The 25661-nt window shown below is 51.2% G+C and overlaps 1 protein-coding gene across 1 annotated transcript; it reads left to right on the forward strand.

The window, feature by feature from the left end:
- On the forward strand, window positions 1-25661 carry Vwce (von Willebrand factor C and EGF domains). The gene is made up of 20 exons (XM_013028991.1): window positions 1-110; window positions 2699-2793; window positions 2875-2964; window positions 3555-3683; window positions 5517-5633; window positions 7351-7467; window positions 8286-8414; window positions 9357-9775; window positions 9852-9945; window positions 11099-11181; window positions 13537-13624; window positions 15284-15369; window positions 16849-16966; window positions 17556-17641; window positions 18968-19064; window positions 20525-20607; window positions 22593-22683; window positions 22763-22845; window positions 23464-23554; window positions 25042-25661. Exons 1-20 carry the CDS (start codon window positions 1-3, stop codon window positions 25659-25661), a joined length of 2826 nt encoding a protein of 941 aa, XP_012884445.1.

Raw genomic sequence — 25661 nt, forward strand, 5'->3', positions numbered from 1 at the left:
ATGTGGGCCGGACTGTTCCTCTGGGCCGCCTGCACTGCGCTCCTGCTGCCCGGAGCCCCGGCCCCAGGCTACACGGGGAGAAAGTCATCCGGACACTTCCTGGCAGAGAGGTGAGAGCCCCGGGTTCCCCGGCCCCGCAGGGGGCACACCCCTCGTGGAGTGGGAGGCGCGCCCCGGAACCCCCCGGAGCCGGAGAGGGTTGGGGCAGGTCGGGGCATCCTCCGGGGCGCTGTCCACGGGGTCAAGACAAAGACAGTAACTTGTGCCTCTGGGTGGGTGGCAGCTTTGCGTCCCAGTCTGCGACTGTCGTGGCTAGGACCTAAGGGACACAGAGATCCAGACGCTGGGGGAGCCCGAGTGCACCGGGAGAAGCAGACCCCTGCACGGGGACCCCGGGACGTGCCATCTGGTCTCGGCTGATTGGCTTCCGTTCCCGGAACGTGCCAGTGACTGTCCTGTGCCCCCCGCCCCCCCGCCCTGGGGTAGCGGATTCTCTGTGTGCGCGGGGAGGGGGCGTGGAATGCGCCCCTTCTCTGCCCTTTCGGACCCTGGCCGCCCTCCCCACGTGTTTCCTTCCCCCGGGCGCCCCGGGGTGGGGGTGGGGGGGCGGGCTGTGTGCGTGACTCTGTGCTCATCTCCCAGAGAGGGAACACGGTCCTGGCCCTGGGCCAGGTCCTCAGGGGGCGCGTGGCGGGGGCAGCCCCTCGGGGCTCCCACCACGTCCTCTGTGAGCTCCCTGCCACCAGTTCCTGCTCAGAATCAGCTCTGTGGGGCCCTAGCCACCTGCCGCCTGTTTCCCTGTCACCACCAACCCTGGCTTTCGGGGACCACTCTGGTGGGCACACAGATCTCACTCACCTGAAGATGCCACTCCACCAGTATTTTCCCCCCAGGTTTCCCTGCCATCTGCTGCTTTGGTGGCACTGCTGGTCCTTCTTGGAGCCTTCTGGGGCTCAGCTGTTGAGCTGTTTAAGAAGCTGAGCCCTCCTACTAGCCTGCTTCCCTCAGAAAGAAAGGGGCTCCTTGGGCCCTGGGTTTTACTGCCCCAATCTGCCACCCACCCCCCTTTGTAGTGTGGCATTTGACATAGATTATTGTCCTTCAAGAAGAGGGTAAATCTGGATGGCATGTTCCCACCGCCTGGTGCAGGCCAGGTGTTCTCTATAACATGCCCAACTGGCAGAAGGACACTCTCACCTGCTAGTTTTCTTGTGCTGGGCTTTCCAGGATTCATGGCCGTCTGTCCAGCCCTTGAAGGAAATGGATCTACGCACCATCTCTGTCCTCTCTGGGCTTGTATTTATGACTGTGCCATTTCCCCCTTCCTCCTCAGCTTACCTACTGCCTTGACCCTTCCCATGGCATTGTCACACTGTATTCTTGTCACCTGGTTCCTGTCTGTCCAGCATCCCTTGGAGGTGAGGACAGTGGCATATTGGTGGCTTTAGTCGAAGCATCCAGCACAGTCTTCTGCTTTGTCTGGCTTTCTGTCCTTTCTCCTGAGCTCCTGTCCCATCCAGTCCCAAAGAGTGTTCCTGGCTAGTTATACTCTCAGGTGCCCCTCGCTCTGTGTCTTCTGCTGGTCCCCCTTCTCAGCCTTTTTCCCCAAGAGCCATTTATTACAATGAACAAATAAGTCATAGTGTTCAAGAAGTTGCAAGGGAGACAAGGAACAAATGGTCAAATTAATAAATCAATAATGTGAAGCATAAAGCAAGGTGTAAGTGGGGCAAGAAAGTCTCTGTGGGGAGATTCTCACTAGAGAAGCCTCAGCGGGGGCTGGGAATGTGGCTCAGTGGTAGAGTGCTCACCTAGCATACATGAAGCCCTCGTTTGATTCCTCAGTACCACATAAACAGAAAAAGCTGGAAGTGGGACTGTGTGGCTCAAGTGGTAGAGTGCTAGCCTTGAGCAAAAGAAGCTCAGGGACAGTGCCCAGGCCTGAGTTCAAGCCCCATGACTGCAAAAAAAAAATAAGCCTCAGTGAAGAGAGCCTGCTAGAATTTGAACTCAGAGCCTCATGCTCTCATTTAGCTTTCTTGTTCAAGTCTAACTCTACCACGTGAGCTGTACCTCCACTTCTGGCTTTTTGCTAGTTGATTGGAGACAAGAGTCAGATTTATCTGATCAGGCTGGCATTGAACTGTAATCCTCAGATCTCAGCTTCCTGAGTAGCTAGGATTATAGCTGTGCACCACAAGCTTCTGGCAAGAACCTTATTTGTTTGTTTTAGAGACAGGGTTTCACTAGAGACAGGGTTTCACTATGTAGCTTAGGCTGTCCTTGAACTCATCATCTTTCTATCTTAGTGTCGTGAGGGTTAGGATTACAGATGTTTACTACTATACCTTACCAGGAAGAACCTTCTCAATACAAGGTATAGCAAATGAAAGGTCCTGAAGTAGCCCTCCTCTCCTTCCTCCATCCACTGTTGTCTTCCCTTAGCACTGAGCTCTGTCCTGGCTGCCCTTTGTTCTGTGATCACAGGACAGATCTATAGGAGGCTGGTATTTGTTCTCCCACTCTTTTGTCTTTGTCCCACCTCCAGGACAGACTGTCTGGGTCATTTTTCTTTGGAACCTTCTAGTTCTTCCCAGGACGCTTTGGAAAAATGTACTAACTCACAGCCAGACGGGGGGCTTTCCTGTTGCCGGATCCTCTCCTGATACAGTATGGAAAACATTCTTCTCTCTTGCAGACGCCGACTAGGCCCCCACGTCTGCCTTTCAGGCTTTGGGAGTGGCTGCTGCCCTGGCTGGGCCCCTTCCATTGGCAGTGGGCACTGCACCCTGCGTAAGTTCCCATCCCTGCACCTGGGGCTGGGAAGGAGGTGGAGAACTGGTCCCAGGCCCTCACTTGCAGTTCTCCTTTCAGCTCTCTGTTCCTTTGGCTGTGGGAGTGGCATCTGCATTGCTCCCAATGTCTGTTCCTGCCAGGGTGGAGAGCATGGGGCCACCTGCCCAGGTAACGTATGGGCCATGGCTAATGGGAACAATTGAAATAGTATTGAGAATCTGTGCCAGGAACTGGACAGTCAAGAAGTGTTCTAGCTAGGCCTGTTAGGTTGGCATTTTCATACCCATTTTTTTGGGGGGGGCGGGAGTGGCTTCGAACTCAAGGCCATGAGCTCTCATTTGACTTTTCCACTGATGGCTGGCACATTAGCACTTGAGCCATGCCTCCAGTCCACCATTTTGCTGGCTAATTGGAGATGGCACCTCAAAGACTTTTCTGCCTGGTTTGGTTTTGAACATTGATCCTGAGACCTTAGCCTCCTGATTAGCTAAGATTATAGGCCACCAACACCAGATTACTCATGTCCATTTTATAGAAGAGAAGATGTGACATGAAAGTTACGATCTTGTCCTTGGTTACCTAACCAGTAAGTGGAAGAGCTGGGTTGCAAGTCAGGCCTGTTTGCTTCTAGAATCATCCCTCAACAGATTCTGGAGAAACCCTTGGTGCAGCAACATGGCCTGGGCCAGGGGTAGGCTGAGGCTACCTGGTCCATTGTGGTGTTGACTTTGTGTTCACCTGTGCAATGCCTGTTTTAGAATCACACGTATCCTGTGGGGAATATGGTTGTGACCTTGCCTGTAACCATGGCGGCTGTCAGGAGGTGGCCCGAGTGTGCCCTGTGGGCTTCTCAATGACAGAGACAGCTGTTGGCATCAGGTGTGCAGGTGAGAGGCTGGGAGAATAGGGGAGGGCAGAATGGGGATTCCTTCTCTTCTGGGAGCTGGGAACCAGGCTGTACGAGGACAAGCTGGGACAGCAACACACACCCCCACACCCCACACCCCCACATATACACCTGAAGGGGATGAGTCCAAATGGGCCTAGATGTCTTGGGCACAGTCTTGATAACTTGCCTGAAGGAGAGTAAATGGATAAATAGGAGGAATGGGAGTCAGTGTGGAGCCTCAGGTTCCTGAAGGTCTTCAGAGCTATGAGGTGTCTTGTTAACTAACTTTCCTAAGGCACTGCCCAAGTAGCCAACCCCTCTTGAACAGAACTCCTTTGCACCCCACAGCCTGCTCTTTCTTTTCTTTTTTGGTGATCATGGGGCTTGAATTTAGGGCCTAAGAGCTGTCCCTGAGCTTCTTAGCTCAAGGCTAACGCTCCACTTCCGGCTTTTTTGATGATTAATTGGAGATAAACATCTCTGAACTTTCCTACCCAGGCTTGCTTCAAACCATAATCTTTAGATCTCAGTCTCCTGAGCAGCTAGAATTACAGGCTTGAGCCACCATCACCTGGCTGGTCTTTCTTAAGCCACCTCTGTAGCCTTATTTCCTGCCTTAACAGGATCCCCAGTTCCTTAACCTGCATCTCCTCCTCCTGGTATCTGGCTTAGCTCTACTAGAGTCCAACTGTTGTGGGGACCGTTCTTCCCAAGGGCATGAGTCTCTCTCTCTCTCTCTCTCTCTCTCTCTCTCTCTCTCACACACACACACACACACACACACTGTGCACCTGCCTCATGTGGCTCTGTGTCTTGCCCTCTGTTGTCAGAAACGTCTGGAGAATCCATGCTCTGTTTGAGTCACTTTTGTATCCTCAGAAACTGCTCTCTGGATCTGCCACCCATAACTAGTGCTCAATGAACAACATCTAAGGAATGACATTATTGATCATTTTGGGGGATGATACTGGGATTAATTAAAAAAATCTTCATGACAGGTGCTGGTGGCTTACACCTATAATCCTAGCTACTGAGGAGGCTGAGATCTCAGGATTGTGGTTCAAAGCCAGTCTGGGCAGGAAAGTTTATGAGACTCTTATCTGCAATAAATCATCAGAAAACTGGAAGTGGCGCTGTGGCTCAAGTTGTAGAGCCCTCTCCTTGAGCTGAAGAGCTCAGGGACAGCGTTCAGGCCCAGAGTTCAAGCCCTACAACCGACAAACAAACAAAAACTTCATTAAACAGAAGGGTTACAGTCACATAAGTCAGGAAAGAGTACATTTCCTTCTGGACGATGTCACCCTTTCTCTCGCTCTCTCCCAGGTTTTTTTTTTCCTTCCATCCCACCCACAAGTTACATAGGTCATACTGGGATATGAACTTAGGCCCTCAAGCTCACTCTACTCACTTGCTCCAGTGACACCACTTGAGTCATATTTTCAATCTTTGGCTATTTGCTGGTTCATTTTAGAGATGGAGTTTTACAACTTTTTCTGTCCAGGCTGGATATCTACCATCCTCCAGGCAAGCATGAGCCCCTAGCATCCAACAACTGTTGATAATTTAACCATACCTCCTGTCCTCTGGCTAAAAGCCTTGAGGGTTAGTCTGGCACATTCAGCCACAGCCTCCTCTCCCCACCTGTTCTGTGGGGAGTTAAGGTGGGTCCTGTCCACTCCCACCCTCTGCTGACTCTTTCTGGGGAGGGAAGATAGTTCCTGGCTGAGAACTTTCCTGGTGCCTGCTCTTTCTGGGGTTTGGGTGGTGTTGTCTCCCACTCAGAGTCATGGCCACTCTCAGAGGGGGCTTTACAGTGGTGTTTTCTTCCCAGATATTGATGAATGTCTAAGCTCCTCCTGCGAGGGTCAGTGCGTGAACACAGAAGGTGGCTTTGTGTGTGAGTGTGGGCCAGGCATGCAGCTGTCTGCCGATCGCCACAGCTGTCAAGGTAAGGAGACAGAGGAAGGACGGCCACCTGGGAGGATGCCACATGGAATACGTACCCCTTCTGGCTCCACACCATGTCTTCTCCATGTCACGATGCTGACAGACATACTGTATCATCCCTAGTGTACAGATGGGGAAACTCAGGCTGGCCCAGGGATCTGCCTTTAGTAAGCGGTGGAGTGAGATCTGGGGCCATTGCTGTTCACCAGAAGACTCTAGGCTCCGTTAGAGGCATGGAAAGAGAGGTACATCTGGTGTCTCTTCAGTCCATCATGAAGACCCTACCCTCATGACTTCCTTTAGCCCTAATAATCCCCCAAAGACCCTCCCTCCCTCCAAACTACTATCACACTGGGAGGAATGCTGAACTTTAGTGAGGGCAGAAGGGGAGGGAGCACAGATCAGTTTCTGGTACTTAGTTATTAGCCTGGTAAGTTTACCCTGTCTTCCTGTTGCATTGGGATGTCCACCTGTCTACCTTTGCATTGGGATGGAAGTATTCACTTTGCCCTACTCTCATGTTATGGATATCAGACTAAGTGATTTTACGTGAATATTCTTTTTTTTTTTGGGTCTGGTTGTGGGGCCTGAACTCTGGGCTTGGGTGCTGTCCCTCAGCTCTTCAGCTCAAGGCTAGCACTCTACCACTTGAGGCACAGCACCACTTCCAGCTTTTTTCTTTTTGCTTATGTGGTGCTGAGGAATGGAACCCAGGGCCTCATGCTTGCAAGGCAAGCACTCTACCACTGAGCCACCTTCCCAGCCCAACGTGAATATTCTTATTGCATCCTTAAAATTATCCTAGAAATTTTACTGCTTGTCTGTACTTTTTTTTTGAGAATAATTCAATTAGTCCTATTACAGCTGATCATTTTTCTGCTTGTCTTTCGTGTGTGTGTGTGCGTGTGCGTGTGCGTGCGCATGCGTGTGCGTGTGCGTGCGCATGCGCGCGCGCGCTCATGCTGGTATTGGGGGTTGAACTCAACATTGGGTGTTGTCCTTTGACTTTTCTCAGGGCTAGTGCTCTACCACTTTGAGCCACTTCAGGTTTTCTGGCATTTAATTAGAGATAAGAGTCTCACGAATTTTCCTTCCCAGGCTGGCTCTGAACCATGATCCTCAGATCTCAGCCTTCTGAGTAGCTAGGATTATGCATGTGAACCACCAGTGCCTGGCTAGTGCTCTTCCTCCTCCTCCTCCCTCCTTCTTCTCCTCCTCCTCCTCCTCCTTCTCCTCTGCCTTCTTCTTCTTCTTCTTCTTCTTCTTCTTTCTTCTTCGTGGGTCTTGAACTCTGAGCTAGGGTGCTGTCCCTGCACTCTTCAGCTCAAGGCAAGCACTCTATCGCTTGGACCACAGCACCACTTCTGGTTTTCTAGTGGTTTATTGGAGATAAGAGTCTCATGGAGTTTCCTGCCCAGGCTGGCTTTGAACCATGATCTTCAGAACACAGCCTCTTGAGTAGCTAGGATTACAGGCATGAGCCACCAGCTCCCAGCTGTGCTCTACTTCTTGAACCACAGCTCTGCTTCCTGTTTTATGCTGGTTAATTGGAGATAGTCTCACATTCAGACTTTTCTGCCTAAGGTGGCTTTGAACTGTGATTCTTATATCTCAGCCTCTTGAGTAGCTAGGATGATAGGCATGAGCCACTGGTTCACAGTCCCGAGAGACTTCTAAAACGGGGAAAAGAGTGCCAGCCTTGTCCTTTCCCCTGGCAGACACCAACGAATGCCTAGGAACTCCCTGTCAGCAGAGATGTAAGAACAGCTTCGGCAGCTACAAGTGTTCCTGCCACAGTGGCTTCCACCTCCATGGGAACCGACACTCCTGTGTGGGTAAGGCAGGGACCTTGCTCTATATACTTAGGCGGCCAATCAGGATGATGGACAGGTTCCACACTGGAACCCAGGAAGTCTATCATTTGCATGTCCTATCTGCTGAAATCTGAAGGGGCTTGAGCCGTTGCCACCATCCACCCTTTGGTTGTCATGGCCTTGGCATGGGAGACCCCAGGCTGCTCATTCCCTGGCCACTGTGTTGCTTTCATCCTGTTCATTTTTTCTCCTGGTCCTCCCCCAGCTTTCCTCTCTGTTCACCTATTTTCTTGGCTGCCTTAGTTCCCCTGGGTAAATAGAACACTTCATGTCCTGGTTCCTCTGGTGTAGAAGGGGACCCCTGTTTGCTCAGCCCATTAGCAGAAATTTCCAGAAAGGGATTAGTATGCTTGGCTCATGGATAAAAGGTGAGGTCCTATGAGCTTGAAAAACACCGCATTCAAGTTGAGTTAGGTATTCGACCTGGAACTCAATATAGTTGCACCGTGGTTTTTTGGGGGGGAACGTGAGATGTTTGGGGATGCTTTTTAGAAAGCAACACCAGGCTAATAGCAGGTTTAGATGAGATTAAAGCAGGGCTTAGTTGCACCCACCAGCATGTAATCACTGCTGGCTGAGACACCCACTGAATGACAACTGTATAACCTTCCAAGGTGACTGTCACTAGATTCCAGCCCCATTTCCAGCCACATGCGTCACTCCCTGCATCCTGGAGCAGGGACAAACCTCTGAGAACATGGCAAGGAACTCCCACAAACTAAGGGATGGGAGGAAGAAGACCTCCATAGACCCAACAAGGCAGTGAGGCTTTTCCACAGATATCAACGAGTGTCGGAGGCCCCAGGAGAGACGAGTCTGCCACCATTCCTGCCATAACACCGTGGGCAGCTTCCTGTGTACCTGCAGACCTGGCTTCAGGCTTCGAGCAGACCGTGTGTCCTGTGAAGGTGAGTTACAGGCTCTGCCCTCTACACTCAGGTCCTTTCACTAGGCCCTGGCCCCGCCCTCCAGGCCCTGGCCCCACCCTCTCGATGCTGGCCCCACTCCTTCAGCCCAGCTTTCGCCCTTCAGGGCCAGACTCAGCCCTCTAAGGCCTGGCTGTCTTCCCAAGTCCCCTTCATTTTTTTTCCCCAGTTAATCCAACATCCCACTTTCTTCCCCTTTCCTTCTTTATCCCTTTCTCCTCTTCTTTCACCCTGTGATGTGATAGTTGTCACATCCCATAGACGGACTCCATTCCACTGTGAGTCCATCTCAGCGTGGAGACAGCTACCTCAGTCCATGGCTAGCTGTGGGCAGCACAGCTCTGATGATTGAGCTGGCCTGTCTCTCTCCCCCTCTTTCCCCACCTTGCTTTCTTTCCTATCTGCCTCGATCTTGAACCTCTTCTTCTATCTCCCCTCCTCATCTTTCTGACCTCTGGACAGTGAGTGTCTATCTGTAGGGAAAAAGCTCTTCCTAGTTCCAAGTGTGCTTGCTGAGTGTGTTGGGGTGGGGGGCAGGAGCCTCCTCATAGAATGGGGCTCATCCTTCCTGGATGTCTCTTCAGAGCTTCAGGTCCCTCTAGGGAACCACAGCTGAGTAACACAGGCCTTGAGGACAGATATTCCCAGGATGCACCCCTGGAGGATTAGAGGCCTATGAGGCTCAGAAGAACGTGTACCCCCTTTGTGGTAGGGAGGAGAGGAAAGCAGGTGAACTGGTTGGGTAGTGTCTGCAGCCACTAGACCTCCACATCTCTGGCTGGTTACCCCCTCCCTGGATTGGGGCTTTCCCAGCCATCTTCCCAGAGAGTCAGTGAGTTACTGGGGTGGAGCAGAGCCCAGGACCCCCTGGCACCCCTGTCTGCTCTGCTGCCTCCCTCAGGAGACCCTGTGATTCCTTTTCAGCTTCTCCCAAGGCGATATTGGCCCCGTCTGCCATCTTGCAGCCCCGACAGCACCCCAAGATGTCTCTGTTGCTCCCCGAGGCTGGCCGGCCTGCTCTATCACCAGGACATGGAGCTCCTCCAGGGGTCCCAGAGCCCCCTGCAGGAATCAAGACCACCCACCCACCATCTCCCACCCCTGTACCACCCACCACCTCCCCTACCTGGCTGCTGTTTACCCCAGTACCCAGTGCATCCCTGCTGGGGACCCTGGGGCCTCCCTCATTCCTCCAGGGGGAGGCAGTGGGGACCCCTTCCTCACCCAGGGGTCCTGAGAACCCAAGGCCAGAAACAAGCCCAGCTCCTTGCTGGCACCTGGGAACCGCATATGCATCTGGGAGTCACTGGCTCCAGCCTGGCTGTTCCCAGTGCTGGTGTGAGGTGGGTGTGAGGGGCCAGGGGCTGCCCTGCTTGAAGCCTCCCGTCTGGTGGTGGCTGCAAATCTTTGTGCTTCCAGGATGGGGAGATGACCTGTGAAAAGCTGAGGTGTGAAGCTACCTGTTCCCACCCCATTCCCGCTGGAGACCAAGAGTGCTGTCCCTCCTGCACAGGTGAACCACCTCTCTGCAGCCCAAACTGTCCCACACATTCTGGGAATCTCTTGGCTAACTGAATAAACCTTATACTCCAGCCCCTCCCCCTCCCCCCCCCCCGGAGATTCTGATTGGTCAAGTGTGGGGCGGGGCCTGGGAATACACTCCCAATCTGCCCCCTGGTGCTGCTGCTCACAGGGCCAAACCTAGGCAAGCACTGTACTTACTTGAGCCATATCCCCAGCCCATTTTTGCTTGTAGTTTGTTTTTCAGATAGAGTTTTCCACTTTAGCCAGCTTCCTGCCATTGCCTCCCTCACTGCTAGGATTCAAACATGTACTACCACACTCAGCTAGTTTTTGAGATAGGGTTGTGCTAGCCTCAAACTGCGATCCTCACCATTTCCATACTCTTCTTTTGGTTTCATGAAGTGCTGAGGTGGCATCCAGGGCCTTGTGCATGCTGGGTAAAGACTCTCTACCACTGACTTCCATCCCCAACTCTGCAAGGCCCTCATAGGGAACCTCCCTCTTATCTTTGTGCTTCCTTCCTGACTTCATTCATTCAGTGAGGTGCTCCTAATCCACTCTGCCATCCCCTGTCCCTGCCCCCAATTCCCCTGTGGCTGGAGGCGCCATTTCCTCTTCCTCCCACGGGTTGGAGGTAGGGCTTGATTGGTAGAGTGCTAACCTAACATTAGAGAGGTCCCAGGTTCTATCCCCGCACTGCAAAGACAAAACAAGGCACTTCCTACAGACATGTACTTTGTGATTTTTCTTAACGGGAATGGTGATCTTTTATTGTGTTCTCACTGTGTATTGTAACCTTAGATGGAAAGTACTGAGTATTTGAACTCTTTCCAAGGCCTGGTTTTGAACACAAGGCTGTCTGGCTGCCTGTCCCATGGGAGTAATGCACCCTTTCAAGACAGTTGTGGCTCTAATGTGACATCAGCGAACCCCCCTGGGGCCCCCGTGGGTGGGCTCCTGAAGTTGTCTCCTGGGCGGTTCCCTAGGACCACCCAGTTCAGGCAGCCAGCATCCGCCGCTGTGGGGACACCCAGGGCAGCAAAAGCAGCTCCAGGGACTTTATGCCTGGAAAAGTCAGGCGACCTGGAGTTTCCTCTCCTTTGAAGAGGTTGAGGCCTCTGCCTCTGGTTTGTCTTTCAAAGGCTGCTTTCACAGTGGCGCCATTCGAGCTGAGGGGGCCGTGTTTTCACCTCCCAACGAGAACTGCACCGTCTGTGTCTGTCTGGTAAGCTTCCGAAGAGTCCCCAGAGCCTCGTGGGTGTTTTCTTAACCTTTGGGGGTTTGAGAGGAGGAGGAAAGAGACCGGATGTTAAAGGTGAGTAGTCTTGAGTAGAAGGAAGGGTTCTCAGGTTGTGGAGCTTAGTCAGAACTTGTCGGATTTCGAAGGGAGGAAAAGCTGTTGGTTGGTGGACTCAGCAAGGCTTCTGGTCTGCAGAAAAGAGTCAAAGGCAAACAGGGTTCATCTGTTTGGGAAGGGAATGGAAGAAACTCCTTTAGAAACTCCCCCGTTCCCTCCCCACCCCCCTCCCCTGTTTCTCCAGCAAACTATTTGCTAGCACACTAAAGGTATCCACATCTGGGTGGGAGAAGGTCAATTAACACACTTGGTTTATTAAGAATACTGTATAGTCTGGGTGTGGTGGCACACACACCTGTAATCTGAGCTGTTGGGCGGCAGAGGTAGGACTGAGGTTTGAGGCCAACTCAGGCAAAAAGTTAGGGAGATCCTATCTTAAAGAACAAGCTTGGTGTGATGGTATATGTCTATAATCCCAGCCACATGGGAGGTGAAGGAAGGAAAAATCATAATCATAGGCCAGTTGAGGCAAAAGTTGAAGACCCTGTGAGACACATACTAAATGCAAAAAAAAAAAAAAAAAGGCTGGTGCAAGTGGAAGAGCACCTAAGAAGCAAGCATGAGGCCCTGAGTTCAGCACTTCAGTACTGCTAAAGAACCAACAAGAGTGTTTTGCTTTAGGGAAGTGCACTTTTCCAGAAACTGTAAGCACATACTGTGTGCCCGAGGCTGCTATGTGGATTTGATTCTGGACACCTGCTGTATGCTAGGCACAGGCTGGTGCCCAAGGCCCAGGCAGTGCCTCAGGCTCAGCATTACTATCCCTGTTTTACACTGCAAAGACTGAGGCTGGGAGGTGGCAGGGCTGGGAGTGAGCTGAGATCTCACAGTCATCCTCTGACCATTTTATTTTTATGTTTTTAATTTTTATTATCATGTAGCTGTACGAAGGGGTTTCGATTACAGAAGTCAGGTAATGAGTACAGTGCATTTGATCACTGTCACCCTTTCCATTGTTTATCTGACCATTTTAAAAGTTGGCTTCTGGTCTGCATGAGGGTAGACACATGGCAAAAGACTGGGCATGTAGGCAGCTGCTGACACCCTTCATCAGAGCTCTTCCTGCATGTCTAGTATACAGCCAGCAAGCCTGGTACCTTCCATCCATCACCAGTGGAGATACTGAGGCTCAGAGATGCAAAGTCTTTTGCCTAAGCTCTTATGAGGGGAGGAGTGGACATTAGAACTCAGGTCTTGCTGATTCCAAAGTTAGAGGTTTTTGGCTTTTTTTCCCCCTAACTTCAAAATTTTAACATAGCTGGGCAGTGGTGGCTCATGCCTGTAATCCTAGCTACTCAGGAGGCTGAGATCTGAGGATCATGGTTCAAAGCCAGCCACCAATTAATCACCAAAAAACTGGAAGTGGTGGTGTGGCTCAAAGTGGTAGAGTGCTAGCCTTGAGCAAGAAGAACTCAGGTCCAGGCCTGAAGTTTAAGCCTCAAGACTGACAAAAAATAAAAAAAAATAAAAATTAATGTAACATTTACTTGTTTTATATTTTGGTGGTACTAGAGTTTGAACTCAGGGCCTGGTGCTTGCTAGGCAGGACTTTACCACTAGAGTCATACCTCAGCCCTTTTTTGCTTTAGTTATTTTTCAGGTAGAGTCTCTCCCTGGATTGTGATCCTCCTATTTATACTTCCTCCTACAGCTGTATTACTGGGATGACAGTTGTATGCCACCATAGCTAGTTTTTTAATGACTGAGATGAGGGTCTCTTGAACTTTCTGTCCAGGCACTTTTTGTCCAGGTTGGCTTTTGAATTCTGATTCATTCTCCAGATCTCAGCGTCCTCAGTAGCTAGGACTACAGACATGAGGCACCACATCCGGCATTAAAGTTTGTGTAATTGGTTCATTGACTACTGAATAAGAGCCACTTGGGTCAAGACCTGGATGCTCATGAGTGGGTACTGGAGCCTTTTTATCAGAAGTCACCTGGCTTTGCAACATGTCTTTTTGTGTAAGGATGGTGATCTGATCTTGCCCAGGAAACCGTGTATCTTGGAAAGAAGTGATGGTCCTCTAGCCTCACCCTACTAAATACCAGGGAAGTGTTTCCAGTGACCACGTGGCATTTCAAGTGTTCTATAAAGTCCTTGAGGCAGCTGTGCTTCTGGAAAGGCCTGGTGTAAAATAAGTGATGCGCTGGTGGGCCAGTGTCCTAGCAGGTCAGAAGAACGCTGTCCTACCCTTGTCCCACCGCCCTCTTTTGTCTCTGAAGGCTGGAAATGTGTCCTGTATCTCTCCTGAGTGTCCTCCTGGCCCCTGTGACACGCACCTGCAGTCAGATTGCTGTGCTTGTGTCCCTGGTAAGTGACTGACTGTGCTGGGGAATTTGGTCCTCTCCTCTCTTCCCTTCCCCTCCCTTCCTCTCTCCTTTCTTCTTCTCTCCTCCCCTCTCTTCTCCTCCCTTCCCCTCTCCTCCCTTCCCCTTCCCTCTTCTCTCCTCCCCTCCCTTCTCCTCCACTCTCCTCTCCTCCCCTCCCTTCTCCTCCACTCTCCTCTCCTCTCCTCCCTTCTCCTCTCTTTTCTCTCTCTCCATCTCCCTCTACCTTCCCTCCCTCCCTCCCTCCCTCCCTCCCTTCCTTCCTTCCTTCCTTCCATTTCTAGGGTTTGAACTCAGCTTCAAGCTTACTCAGTTTGCTTTGCTAGGCTGATGCTCTACTACTTGAGCCACATCTCCAGTCCAGCTTTTTTTCTGGTTATTTTGGAGATGGAATCTAGTGAGCTTTTCTGGGGGTGGGGGAAGGGGGCTGGGCTATCCTTGAATCTAGATCCTCCAGATCTCATCCTCCTAAGTAGTTAGAATTACAGATGCAAGCCACTGACACTAGGCTGGGAATTTTGATTGTCATGTGTCCAGGGGTCAGGTGTCTTTTCCCTGATGGGGTAGGGAGAGTGAGTTTGACTTCTGTGATCCAGTGACAGCAAGAGTGCTTGTTCTGTTGAGCACTTATGTGGTTTGAATGCCAGACTGCTTAGAGCCTCTCCTGCCCCTGACCTCAGGATGCCCCTTGAACATGGGCGGGACTGGGTTTGAGTTCACCTATGCAATTGCTGTCTTTAGATGGAGAAGGAGCTTTCTTTTTTTTTTGTCAGTCGTGGGCCTGAACTCTGGGCCTGGGCGCTGTCCCTCAGCTCTTCAGCTCAAGGCTAGTGCTCTACCACTTGAGCCACAGTGCCACTCCCGGCTTTTTCTGCTTATGTGGTGCTGAGGAATTGAACCCAGGACCTCATGCATATAAGGCAAGCACTCTACCACTGAGCCACCTTCCCAGCCCAGAAGGAGCTTTCTTAACCCACTGATGACATAAATGCGTGGTTCTCTTTTCTGAGATGTCTTATCACCATGATGGAAATTCCCTGTCAGTCCCGCACCCCTTTTTGAGTGTGGCACCTGCCAGCACCATATTGCCACAGGGAGAGAGAGATGTGTTCACTGCTCCCTTGTATAGATAAGAAAACTGGCCCAGAGAAGTCAGGTCATTGCTTAGAGACAAACAGCAGTTAATAGTAGAGCAGAACTTGATCTGGTTGTGTGTGTGTGGTGGTGGTGGTGGGGTGGTAATGTGTGCTCTGGTTCTGGAGCTTGACTCAAGGCCTGGGTACTGTCCCTGAGCTTTTGTGCTCAAGACTAGCACTCTACCACTTGAGCCATAGCTCCACTTTCTGCTCTTCTGGTAGTTAATAGGAGATAAGGTCTCACAGACTTTCCTGCCTAGGCTAACTTTGAATTGCAATCCTCAGGTCTCAGCTTCCTGAGTAGCTAGGGTTACAGGCGCGAGTCCCTGGTGCTGGCTCATCCTAAGTTTTAAGCAGTAACTTGTTTTGTGCCTGGGGTTTGGAGGGGAGGAGAGCTCTGGGTGTGTGGGAGCTACTCCCCTCACCCCCTATACCCACTTGTCGCCGTGGCCTCTTGTTGTCCAGCCCCAAATCCCTGAACCCCCTTCTCCCTTTCTCCTCTGCAGTGAGATGCTATTTCCACGGCCGATGGTACTCAGATGGGGCTGTCTTCAGCGGGGGTGGTGATGAGTGTACCACATGTATCTGCCAGGTAGGGGGAGCTGAGGTCCTGGTGCTTGTGCTGGGGAGGGGGTGGGCAACACAGGAATTTACCCAGGATTCCTTGTCTGGTAGAAGACAGCCTGTCACACAGTAAAAGGGAGATTGAGGTAGACTCTCTGCCAAACCACTGCAGCTGCCTTGAAGTTTTGCTATTGATAGAGTGCCTGCTGGAGGCACAGCTCAGCACAGGACGGCCCCAGTCTCAGGCCCATCCCATGAGCAGCTCCACAGTAGGAATGGGGTCACAGAGGCCGGCTGGGCTGCCTCAGGCATTTCTATGCACATGGGGGTAAAGGACCCCTCTCCACTATTAACTCTGGAAGATGGCTGCAGTCAGCCAGGGGCAGTTCTGAGGGGAGGGCTCCTGCTGGAGTTGACAGCCCTTGGCTCTGGATTTGGGGATGCTGCCACAAAAGGGGGTGATGTGGTCCAATTGATGCCTGGGAAGGACCAGAGTGAGGGAGAGTGCTGGTGGCTCACACCTGTAATACTAGCCAATAAGGAGACTGAGATAGAGGGATCGCAGTTCAGAGCCAGCCCTGGCAGACAAATCTGTGAGGTTCTTATTTCTAGTTAACTAGTAAAAGGCTGGAAGTGGAGATGTGGCTCAAGTGGTAGAGCACCACCTGCCTTGAACCAAAAAGTCAAGCAAGAGTATGAGGCCTTGAGTTCAAGCTCCAGCACAGGTATGTGTACATGTGTGTACGTGTATGTGTGTACATGCGCACGCACACACACACACAGACACAGGCTGGAGGGCAGGAGGCAAGAGCTGATGGATATGTTCAGATGAGGAAGAGCAAGAGATGGAGGCCCAGGCAGGAGTGGGTATACCTAGTGTTCTCACAACCCCTTCCCAGCCCAAGAAGGACTGCTCCTTCTCTTTTCCTTCCCTTCCTCTTTTCCCTGGAGATTTTTTTTTCTTCATACTTGTTTTTTTTGTTTTTGTCAGTGGTGGGGCTTGAATGCAGGGCCTGGGCATTGTCACTGAGCTTTTGTGCTCATGGCTAGCACTCTGCCCACTTTAAGCTACAGCTCTACTTCCAGTTCTTAAGGAGTTAGTTGGAATAGAGAGTCTCAAGGGGCTTTCCTGCCCTGGCTGGCCTCCTCGAGTGGCTAGGATTATAGGCCTGAGCCACCAGCACCTGACTTTTCTCACACTCTTGCTTAGCTTGTTTACTCAAAGCTCTACCACTTGAGCCACACCTCTACGTCTAGCTTTTTGCTAGTTAACTGGAGATAAGAGTCTTTTGGGTTTGTTTGCCTAGGATGGCTTCAAACTGCGATCCTCAGATCGCACAGCCTCCTCAGTAGCTAGGATTACAAGCGTGAGCAACAGCCTCTGGACTCCCCTGGAGAGTTCTTTGTCACTGTTGACTTGAGGCAGAGGGGAGGAGGGTGGCAGCCCTCCAGCCTCCTCTTCAGACCCCTCCGGCCCTCACTGAACTCACCCTTGGCTCTTTTGCAGAACGGGGAGGTAGAATGCTCCTTCACACCATGTCCAGAGCTGAACTGCCCCCGGGAGGAGTGGTGGCTGGGCCCTGGACAGTGCTGCTTCTCCTGCCAGAAGCCCACACCTGCTACAGGTGAGGCCTTGTCAGGAGGCACCAGAGCCGGGCTCCGGGGAAGCCTGGGCAATGTTAGTGAGCATGCGTCTATGTAAGTGCGCATGCTCATTTGTGTTAGCATCTGCTTCTGTGGTGGTATGTGTGTGTGTCTGTGTGTCTCCAGTGTTCCAGTGTCTGAGCACAAGGTGTCATCTCGTGGGGTGGTGTTGTGCTGTATATCTGACAGACAATTCTGCCACTGCCTTTTTTTTTGTGTGTGTGCTGGTATTGGGGCTCGAACTCAGGGCCTGGGTACTCTCCCAGAGCTTTTTTTGCTCAAGACTGGTCCTCTACCACATGAGCCACAGCTCTACTTCTACTCATTGGAGGTAAGAGTCTCACAGACTTTCCTGTGCTGGCTGGCTTTGAACTGTGATCCTCAGATCTCAAACTCTTGAGTAGCTTAGGATTACAGGTGTGAGTCACCAGTGCCCAGCTTCACTGCTTTATTTATTTAGTGCTGGGATTTGAACCCAAGGCCTCAAGCATGCTAGGCCAGCACTGTACCCTGGGGGGTCACACTCTCAGTCCTCTGACCAGTGTCTTGTCCTCACTGTCCCCTGGCCAGGCTGCTCTCTGGATGACAATGGGGTTGAGTTTCCGATTGGACAGATCTGGTCGCCTGGTGATCCCTGTGAGTTATGCATCTGCCAGGTGAATGACAGCCTGCTCGCCTTCAGCTGCTTTCCCCGGCTGCCCCACCTGCTTGCCCCAGAGGACCCCTACCTCTGGAGGCCTGGCCATCTCTGGCCTGGGCTAGTCTCTTTTTCAGACAGGGTTAGGGCTCATGGCCTCCTGTCCTTGCTAGTTGGTGGAGGACAGCAGAGCTTGGTGATCTGCATTGGGAGCCACACATGTCTAGGCTTGTGCAGAGGGTGGCTGCCATGAAGGGGGACCTCCTAGAGGGGGATGTGGGGCGAAGTAGAGGAGCTGGAGGTTTAGTTCTCAGAATGAGGCTCTTGCACCCACAGTGGGGAGCATTTGGGGAGCCCTTGTTAGTCATTCATACTGTCTCTCAGGCCCGGCCCCTATCTTGGGGTTCAGAGCCTGAATTTTTCTTTTCATTTTTGTGTTGGCACTGGGCTTGAACTCATGGCCTGGATGCTGTCCCTTAGCTTTTTCTGCTCAATGCTGGCATTTGAGCTTCAGTTCCACTTTTGGCTTTTTGCTCGTTAATTGGTGATGAGAGTCTCACAGACTTTCCTGTCCAGGCTGGCTTTGAACTGTGAGTCTTAGATTTTAGACTCTTAAGGAGCTGGAACTATAGGCATGAGGCACTGGCCTCTGTTTTTTGTTTTTGTTTGTTCTTCAGAGCTTGCATTTTAACCTTCAGGCCATGTTGTACACTTGAGGATGTGAGAAGCAAGGCCCTCAGGTGCCTCTAATGGCCTTTCCTTATACCTTGGGTCCCACAAAGCCAAGCATGTGTCATTGGAAGTTGAGGTGGGAGAAGAAGCCATTTTCTCCTGTTTCTCCCCTTTGGGGCTGATTTCAGGCTCTCATTTTACAAGAATAAAAGAGCCATAAACATCCTGAGTCTGAAAAGAAAAAAAAAAAAGAAGAAACCTTGTATGGCATTTTGGTCTTCTGAAATAGGCATTTCCGGCAGAATAGTTTTCTATAAAAATAGGATTTTATTGTTCTCTATAGGTTTGGGGTGAGCTAGGGTTCCAGGGAAACGAGAGAAGAATGTGGAGGGGGCGATGGCGCAGCCTTGGCGGCTGCAGCAAAAGAACAGGAAGCCGGGGAGACCAGAATCCCTGCTCTATCTCCCTCCCCCAAGATACAGATCCATGGGGGAGGCCTTTCCCAAGCAGCTGGTCCTGGTGGTGGGAGACCCGCCACCCCTCCGGCTCCATCAAGGCATCCTAAAGGATAAGCCACGGCCCATGTGCAGCATCAAGTGCCCTTTCTTTCCCGAGGGGAGGCAGGCACTGGTGTCCCAGCTGGGGTCTTGGTGAATTTGCTTTCTTCCTTCAGGCAGATGGCTCGGTGAGCTGCAAGAGGACAGACTGTGTGGACTCCTGTCCTCACCCCATCCGGATCCCGGGACAGTGCTGCCCAGACTGTTCAGCAGGTAACAGGCCCCACCAAGGGCCCTCCTCTAAGAACTGATGCTGGCTGATGGCAGTCACTGTCCAGAGACAAATGACGGGTGCAGTGATTAAGTGTAGCTCAGAATACAATGTCAAATAAAAGTTCCTACTGCTTCACCTGCTCTTTATTTTTTTGGCACGACTGGGGTTTGAACTCAGGGCGTCTAGCCTTGTTAGGCAGGTCTTATGCGAGCCATACCTCCAGCTATTCTAGTTTTGAGTACTTTTCCAGTTGGGTCTCAGTTTTTGCTGTTACTGGCCTAGACTATTAGCCTCCTTTTGACACTTTTGGCAAAGCTGAGATGATAGGTATGTGCCACCATACCCAGCTTCTTTTTTTTGATGTTTTTTTAATTGGTCATGGAGCTTGAACTCTGGGCCTAGGTGCTGTCCCTGAGCTCTTCAGCTCAAGGCTAGCGTCTACCACTTGAGCTACAGCGCCACTTCCATTTTTTTTTTTTTTCTGGTGGTTAATTGGAGATAGGAGTCTTATGGACTTCCTTGCCCGGGCTCACTTTGAACCACGATCCTCAGATCTCAGCCTCCTAAGTAGCTAGGGTTACAGGCGTGAGCCACTGGTACCGGCTTTATTTTTTTTGTTGTTTTAATTGATTGAAAGCATGGGCCTTGAATCTTCCAAATCTCAGCCCTGAGGACCTAGGTTTTATAGGCATGAGCCACCGTGCCTGACGAATCTGCTTTTATACTTAACCATGGATGATTTATCACAGCAAAGTGGCCTTGTTCAGATCCAGCCTCTGGGGGTATCAGGAATGTGAAGGATGTGGGGGAATATTCTGGAAGGTAGAATGTAAGGTTGGCTGAGTGGAGAAGGGCAGCTCTCGTGTGTCTTCAGCACCCCCTGTGTCTCCCAGTCCCTCTGCCTGACTCCCCCACAGCCCTAGCATCCCGCTCCCCATCTTTGGGGCAAGGCCACTGATGACCAAGACTCTGTGGAGCCCAATGTGGTAGTACATACCTGTAATCTCAACTACTTGAGAAATGGAAATTGGGAGGACTACAGTTAAGAGTCTAGGCTGGGGAAAAAAAGTTAGCAAGACCCTCATCTCAAGCTGGGCACGGTGGTGCACATCTGTGATCCCAGCTACATGGACAGCATAAGTAGGGGGAACAAGGCTGGCCTAGGTAAACATGCAAGACCCTATCTAAAAATATGTAAAAACAAAAGAAGGCTAGGAGTGTGGCTTAAGTGATAGGCCACCTACCTAGCAAGTGTGAAGCCAAGTTTAAATCCCTGTATTGAAAGAAAAAAAAAAGCCACTGGGATCCCCTGGCTGATTCCAGTATAGAAACAGCAATCACAGTTCCAGGTAACTTCTTGGGGGAAGGGCATGGCCTGAGCAGATAAGCTTCTGACCTTTGCTCTGGTCATCAGCCTGAGGGCCACTGGCAGCTGCTTACTACATGTTCTGTCTGGCAGGCTGCACCTACACAGGCAGAATCTTCTACAACAATGAAACCTTCCTGTCCATGCTGGATCCATGTTTAAACTGCATCTGCCTGGTAGGTACTGCTCCTATCTCACCTCAGCCCTTGAAGCACCCCAATTCCTATGTGAACTCCCCCTCTCCCCCTGCCAGAAGACAAAGCTAGAGCCCCAGAGAAGCCTGGCTGCTGCATCCTGGGGAAAGTCAACTCCCTCCAACCTGCCCAGGGTTAATCTTTTCCAGAGCCAGTGAGCCATTTTATTTTAAATCCTGGCTGACAGATGCCATCTGTTTGTGGGTGATCAAGGAGAATCTCAGGGGACTGACCTCTAGCATGACATGTGCCCTCTAGGACTCTTGCTAAGGATGGAGGGTAAGAGTGCAAACCCATGGCTCTAGGTTGGGCCTTTATTTTTATTTTAGCACACTCAGACTTGGGGGGGGGTGTCATGCCTATAATTCTAGCTACTCAGGAGGCTGAGATCTGAGGATCAAAGTTCAAAGCCAGCTGGATAGGAGAGTCTATGAGATTCTTATCTCTAACTAACCACCAAAAAGCCAGAAGTGGAGGTATGGCTCAACTGGTAGAGTGCTAGCTTTGAACCAAAAGCCAAAGGACAGCATGTAGGTTCTGAGTTCAAGCCCCAGTACTGACACATAGAGAAAAACCACCCAAAATGCCTGTACTTGAGATGTTGCTCTGTGCCGGCCCCTGTTTTAATCCCTTAGAGAATCCATTGGAGAATTCTTTCTAAGTTAGAGAACCAGGGTACAGATACAAATTAATCACAGTGCCTGGAACTGAGCCCTGGCATTTCAGGTTCACTGCAGGATTTGCACATGTACCCTTTAACCATCCTGTCTCAGTGTGAGAAAGCCTATTAGGTGTGATTGAGTATTTGGAAAAATGAAATTGGAAAGTCCCACTGCTTGTCATGCTGAAGCTTAATGTCAGATGGGACTGCTCTGCTGGCAGTGGTGGCACATCTCTGGTTGTCAGTCTGCCTTCACTGTGTACATGCACACAAAAGGACACGGTCTACAGAAAGATTAAGAAACCATGAACATGGCTGTGGCCTCTGAGTGCTACTGTGAGTTCACAGCCCTGTAACTCAGGGAGCTTTGCTTCAAGCTGCTGCTGCTGTTGTGCATGCTCACATGTGTGCTAGTCCTGGGGCTTGAACTCAGGACCTGGGCACTGTCCCTTAACATTTTTGCTCCAGGCTGGCACTCTACCACTTGAGCCACAGTTCTACTTCCAGCTTCTTGGTGGTTAATTGGAGATATGAGTCTCATGTACTTTCCTACCTGGGCTGGCTTTGAACTGCAGTCTTCAGTTCTCAGCCTCCTGAGTAGCTAGGATTACAAGCATGAGCCACTGAGGCCCAAATCAGGCTCCTTTTTGGGTGTGCCGGTCTTGGGGCTTGAAGTCATGGCCTGGGGACTATCCCTGAGTTTTTTGCTCAAGGCTAGCACTGTACCACTTTGAGTCACATTTCCACTTTTACCTTTTTGGTGGTTAATTGGGAGATAAGAGTATCATGGACTTTCCTACCTGGCCTGGCTTCAAACCTCAGAGCTCAGCCTCCTGAGTAGTTAGGATTACAGGTGTAAGCCACCAGTGCCCAGTACAGGCTCTTTCTTCCTGCCTAGTTTCTGTTTGTATTTTCATTGTACCTGGAATGGAACCCAGGTCTTCTCCTGTGTTCAGCAAGTACTGGACCACTGAACCACAGCCCAGTCCTCTCTCGGGGTTTTGAGGCTTAACCTTCCTAGACAGTTTATATGCTTACTCAACAGGTACTTGTTAACAGATGAACTCGTGGTTAAAGCCAGGCCTTGTGAGGTGTCTTCTAAGAAGGAAGGAGTCTAACTGATTCTATGTCACCATGGCCACCCTCAAGTCCCTGCCCCCCTCCCCTGTACCACCCTGCATCCTATTCTACCCGGGCCATCTCCCATGATGTGACATTGCCAGCTCAGAATAGGCCTTGGTACCAATACCCCAGGGTTGCACTGGCAGCGTTCAGCAAAGGGCTTTGTCCATTTTGTGTCCTGCAGCTGGGTTCAGTGGCCTGCTCACCTGTGGACTGCCCCATTGCCTGCACCTACCCTTTCCATCCTGATGGCGAGTGCTGCCCCGTGTGCCGTGGTGAGTGGGCCCTGCCACCCTGAACCTGAGGCTCCCTGGCAAGCCCAGCTCTTATGGCCTGTCTCCTCTGCCTCTGCAGACTGCAACTATGAGGGGAGGAAAGTGATGAATGGCCAGCTGTTCACCTTGGATGATGAGCCCTGTACTCAGTGTACGTGTCAGGTGAGCAGGCCCGGGGCCCTGGGGGACTGTTGCTTGCTACACACAACACCCTCTGAGCTGACCTAAGTTCAACTTTTGTATGTCTGTGTGTGTGTGTGTGTGTGTGTGTGTGTGTGTGCCAGTATTGAGGCTTGAACTCAGAGCCTTACATTCTTGCTTGGCTTTTTGACTCAAAGCTGTTGCTCTACCACTTGAGCCACAGTCCTCCTTCTGGCTTTTGGGTGGATAATTGGAGATAAGAGTATCATGAACTTTCCTGCCTGGACTGTCTTTGAACATGATCCTCAGATCTCAGCCTTTCTGTGCTCAAGGCTAGTGCTCTACCACCTGAGCCACAGCACCACTTCCAGTCTTTCCTGTTTATGTGTTACTAAGGCTTCATGCATGCTAGGCAAGCACTCTACCACTGAGCCACCTTCCCAGCCCTCTGTTCATCTTTAATGAATTGCCACAGCACCTTTGCATCTGGACATCTCCCCTGTCTCTGTGGAGGTCCAGATGAAGTGAACCCAACCATGGTTGGCATTGCCTTTTTCCTGGCAACTTCCTGTGGGTTGGGCTGCTGCTTTGGGGTGGGTGGGATGTTCTGCCTTCCTCACAAGTGTCTCATTTCCCCAGCTGGGAGAGGTGAGCTGTGAGAAGGTCCCCTGTCACCCTGCCTGCATGGACCCTGCCCTGCCCCCGGGGGACTGCTGCTCCTCCTGCCCAGGTAAGCGGCCCTGTGTCCTGGCATTTCATCATCTCTGTTTTTTCCTTTGCTCCTCTCAGAGACACAGGACTTGGGGAGAAATCTGGGCTCAGAGAGGAAGAGTGGCTCATTCAAGACCACACATTCATAGTTGGCAGTTAACGACCCTCATCCTTTATGTTGCCAAACTGGCCTTGATCTCCTAGATTCTGGTTGTTCCCCTGCCTGAAATTCCAGCAGCTACTTGGGGAGGCAGAGGTGGGAAGGTCACAATGGGAGGATCACGGCTGGAGGCATGGCCTAGGAAGAAAAAGCAGTTAGCCAAAGCCCACCTCATAGTACAAGCTGAGTGGGCTGGTGCCTGCCTGTAATCCCAGAAAGGTCTCAGTCTAGAGGCCAACCCCTGGCCAGAAGTGTGAGTGAGACCTGAGTTCAAATCCTAGCACTAGGGTGGCGGGGGGGGGGTTGGGGGGGGAAGAAAGTGAACATACTGTTTACATATTCACAGAGTTGTGTAGCCATCTTCTGGATGATCTTAAAAACACAATCGCTTCCATTTTTACAAGTGTGCTTCACGGGATCCAGCATGCTTTTCCTCAGCCTGTCTTTTTTGTCTTTTTTTGCTTTGCCTCTTCCTGCCCTTGTTTTTCTCCCATGTATTGAGTTCTTATGTTCTCCTGCTAAGCTCTAGGCTAAGACTTTTATTTATATTTTTTGTGGTGCTGGGGGTAGAACTCAGGGTTTTACACTTGTTAGAAAAACTCTCCACTACAGACTTACACCCCAAGTCCAAAAAAAAAGTTTTAAAAAATAGAATTTATTTATTTACTTGCTTAAGGTGGCAAGACCTGACATTGGATAGAATTTTTTTTTTGGGGGGTCCGGTCGTGGGGCCTGAACTCTGGGCCTGGGCGCTGTCCCTCAGCTCTTCAGCTCAAGGCTAGTGCTCTACCACTTGAGCCAAAGCGCCACTTCTGGCTTTTTTCTTTTTGCTTATGTGGAGCTGAGGAATCGAACCCAGGGCCTCAGGCATGCAAGGCAAGCGCTCTATCACTGAGCCACCTTCCCAGCCCCTATCAGTGAGACTCTTATCTCCAAATAACCAATGAAAAACTAGAACTGAAGACATAGTTCAAGTGGTAGAGCGCCAGAGTAAGCAAGTCAGGAATGTGAGGCCTTGAGTTCAAGCCCCATCCTGTTAGAAAAGAAAGAAACTCCAAATTATTACCTTTCTTTCATGCACCATTAACATGCGAAACCCATAGTTTGATGTGGGAGTTCAGGCCTCTTTCTTCAGTTGTCAGTCAGTGATACTGTGATACTCCTTTTGCTGATGAGAATATGGAAGGAATTCTGTACCTTGGAGAAATCACACTGTGAATGCCTCTCCCTATTCATAGTTCTTTCTTGGTTATCTGTCTCTGGTGGCAGGAGCTGAGTGTGTCTGTCCTAAAGCCTGTCAGCCACCTGTGAGAACCCTTGTGCCTCTGTTTCCCACCTCCCTCTAGATGCCCCGTTTCCTCCAGAAGAAAGGCAGGAGCTCTCCCCTCAGGGAGACCTGGGGCGCAGCAAAGCTGTTCAGAGCCTTCATGGAGACACTGAGGTCCTCATCAACTGTAGTTCCTGCCCGGGCCCCCCACCAACATCACCTTCAAGGCCAGCACTCCATTTCCTCCAGCTGCTCTTGAGAACAAATCTGTCCAATGCACAGACGTTACCCGCGGGGCCTCCTGAAGCCCAGGCCTCAGCTTCTTCCCCTCCGGGGCCAAGGGCCACTTTTCCAGGGGAGTCTGGGGCCTCCCGGCCCCCTTGGTCCACCTCAGGGTCATCTGTCCCTGCAGGACCTTCCGCTCTACCTCCAACCTCTCTAGGGATTCTTGGGCCACCTGCCGCTCCAGAGAGCTCCTTCTCTGCCTCTGGGGCCCAGACGGTATCCAGGTGGCCTCTGCGTGCCAACCTCTTGACTGAAACTTTGGGACAATCCATGATGGACCATGGCTCCTCAGAGACCCCCACGATCCCCCTCAGGCCTTCCAGACTCTCTGTGGCCCTTGTGGCCACCACCCATCTTGGTCCCCAGCAGCCTACCACCGGGCTCTCAAGAGAAGATGAAGAATCTACCGTCTGA

This window comes from Dipodomys ordii, unplaced genomic scaffold, assembly GCF_000151885.1.
Source record: "Dipodomys ordii isolate 6190 unplaced genomic scaffold, Dord_2.0 Scaffold117, whole genome shotgun sequence".
Lineage (NCBI taxonomy): Eukaryota > Metazoa > Chordata > Mammalia > Rodentia > Heteromyidae > Dipodomys > Dipodomys ordii.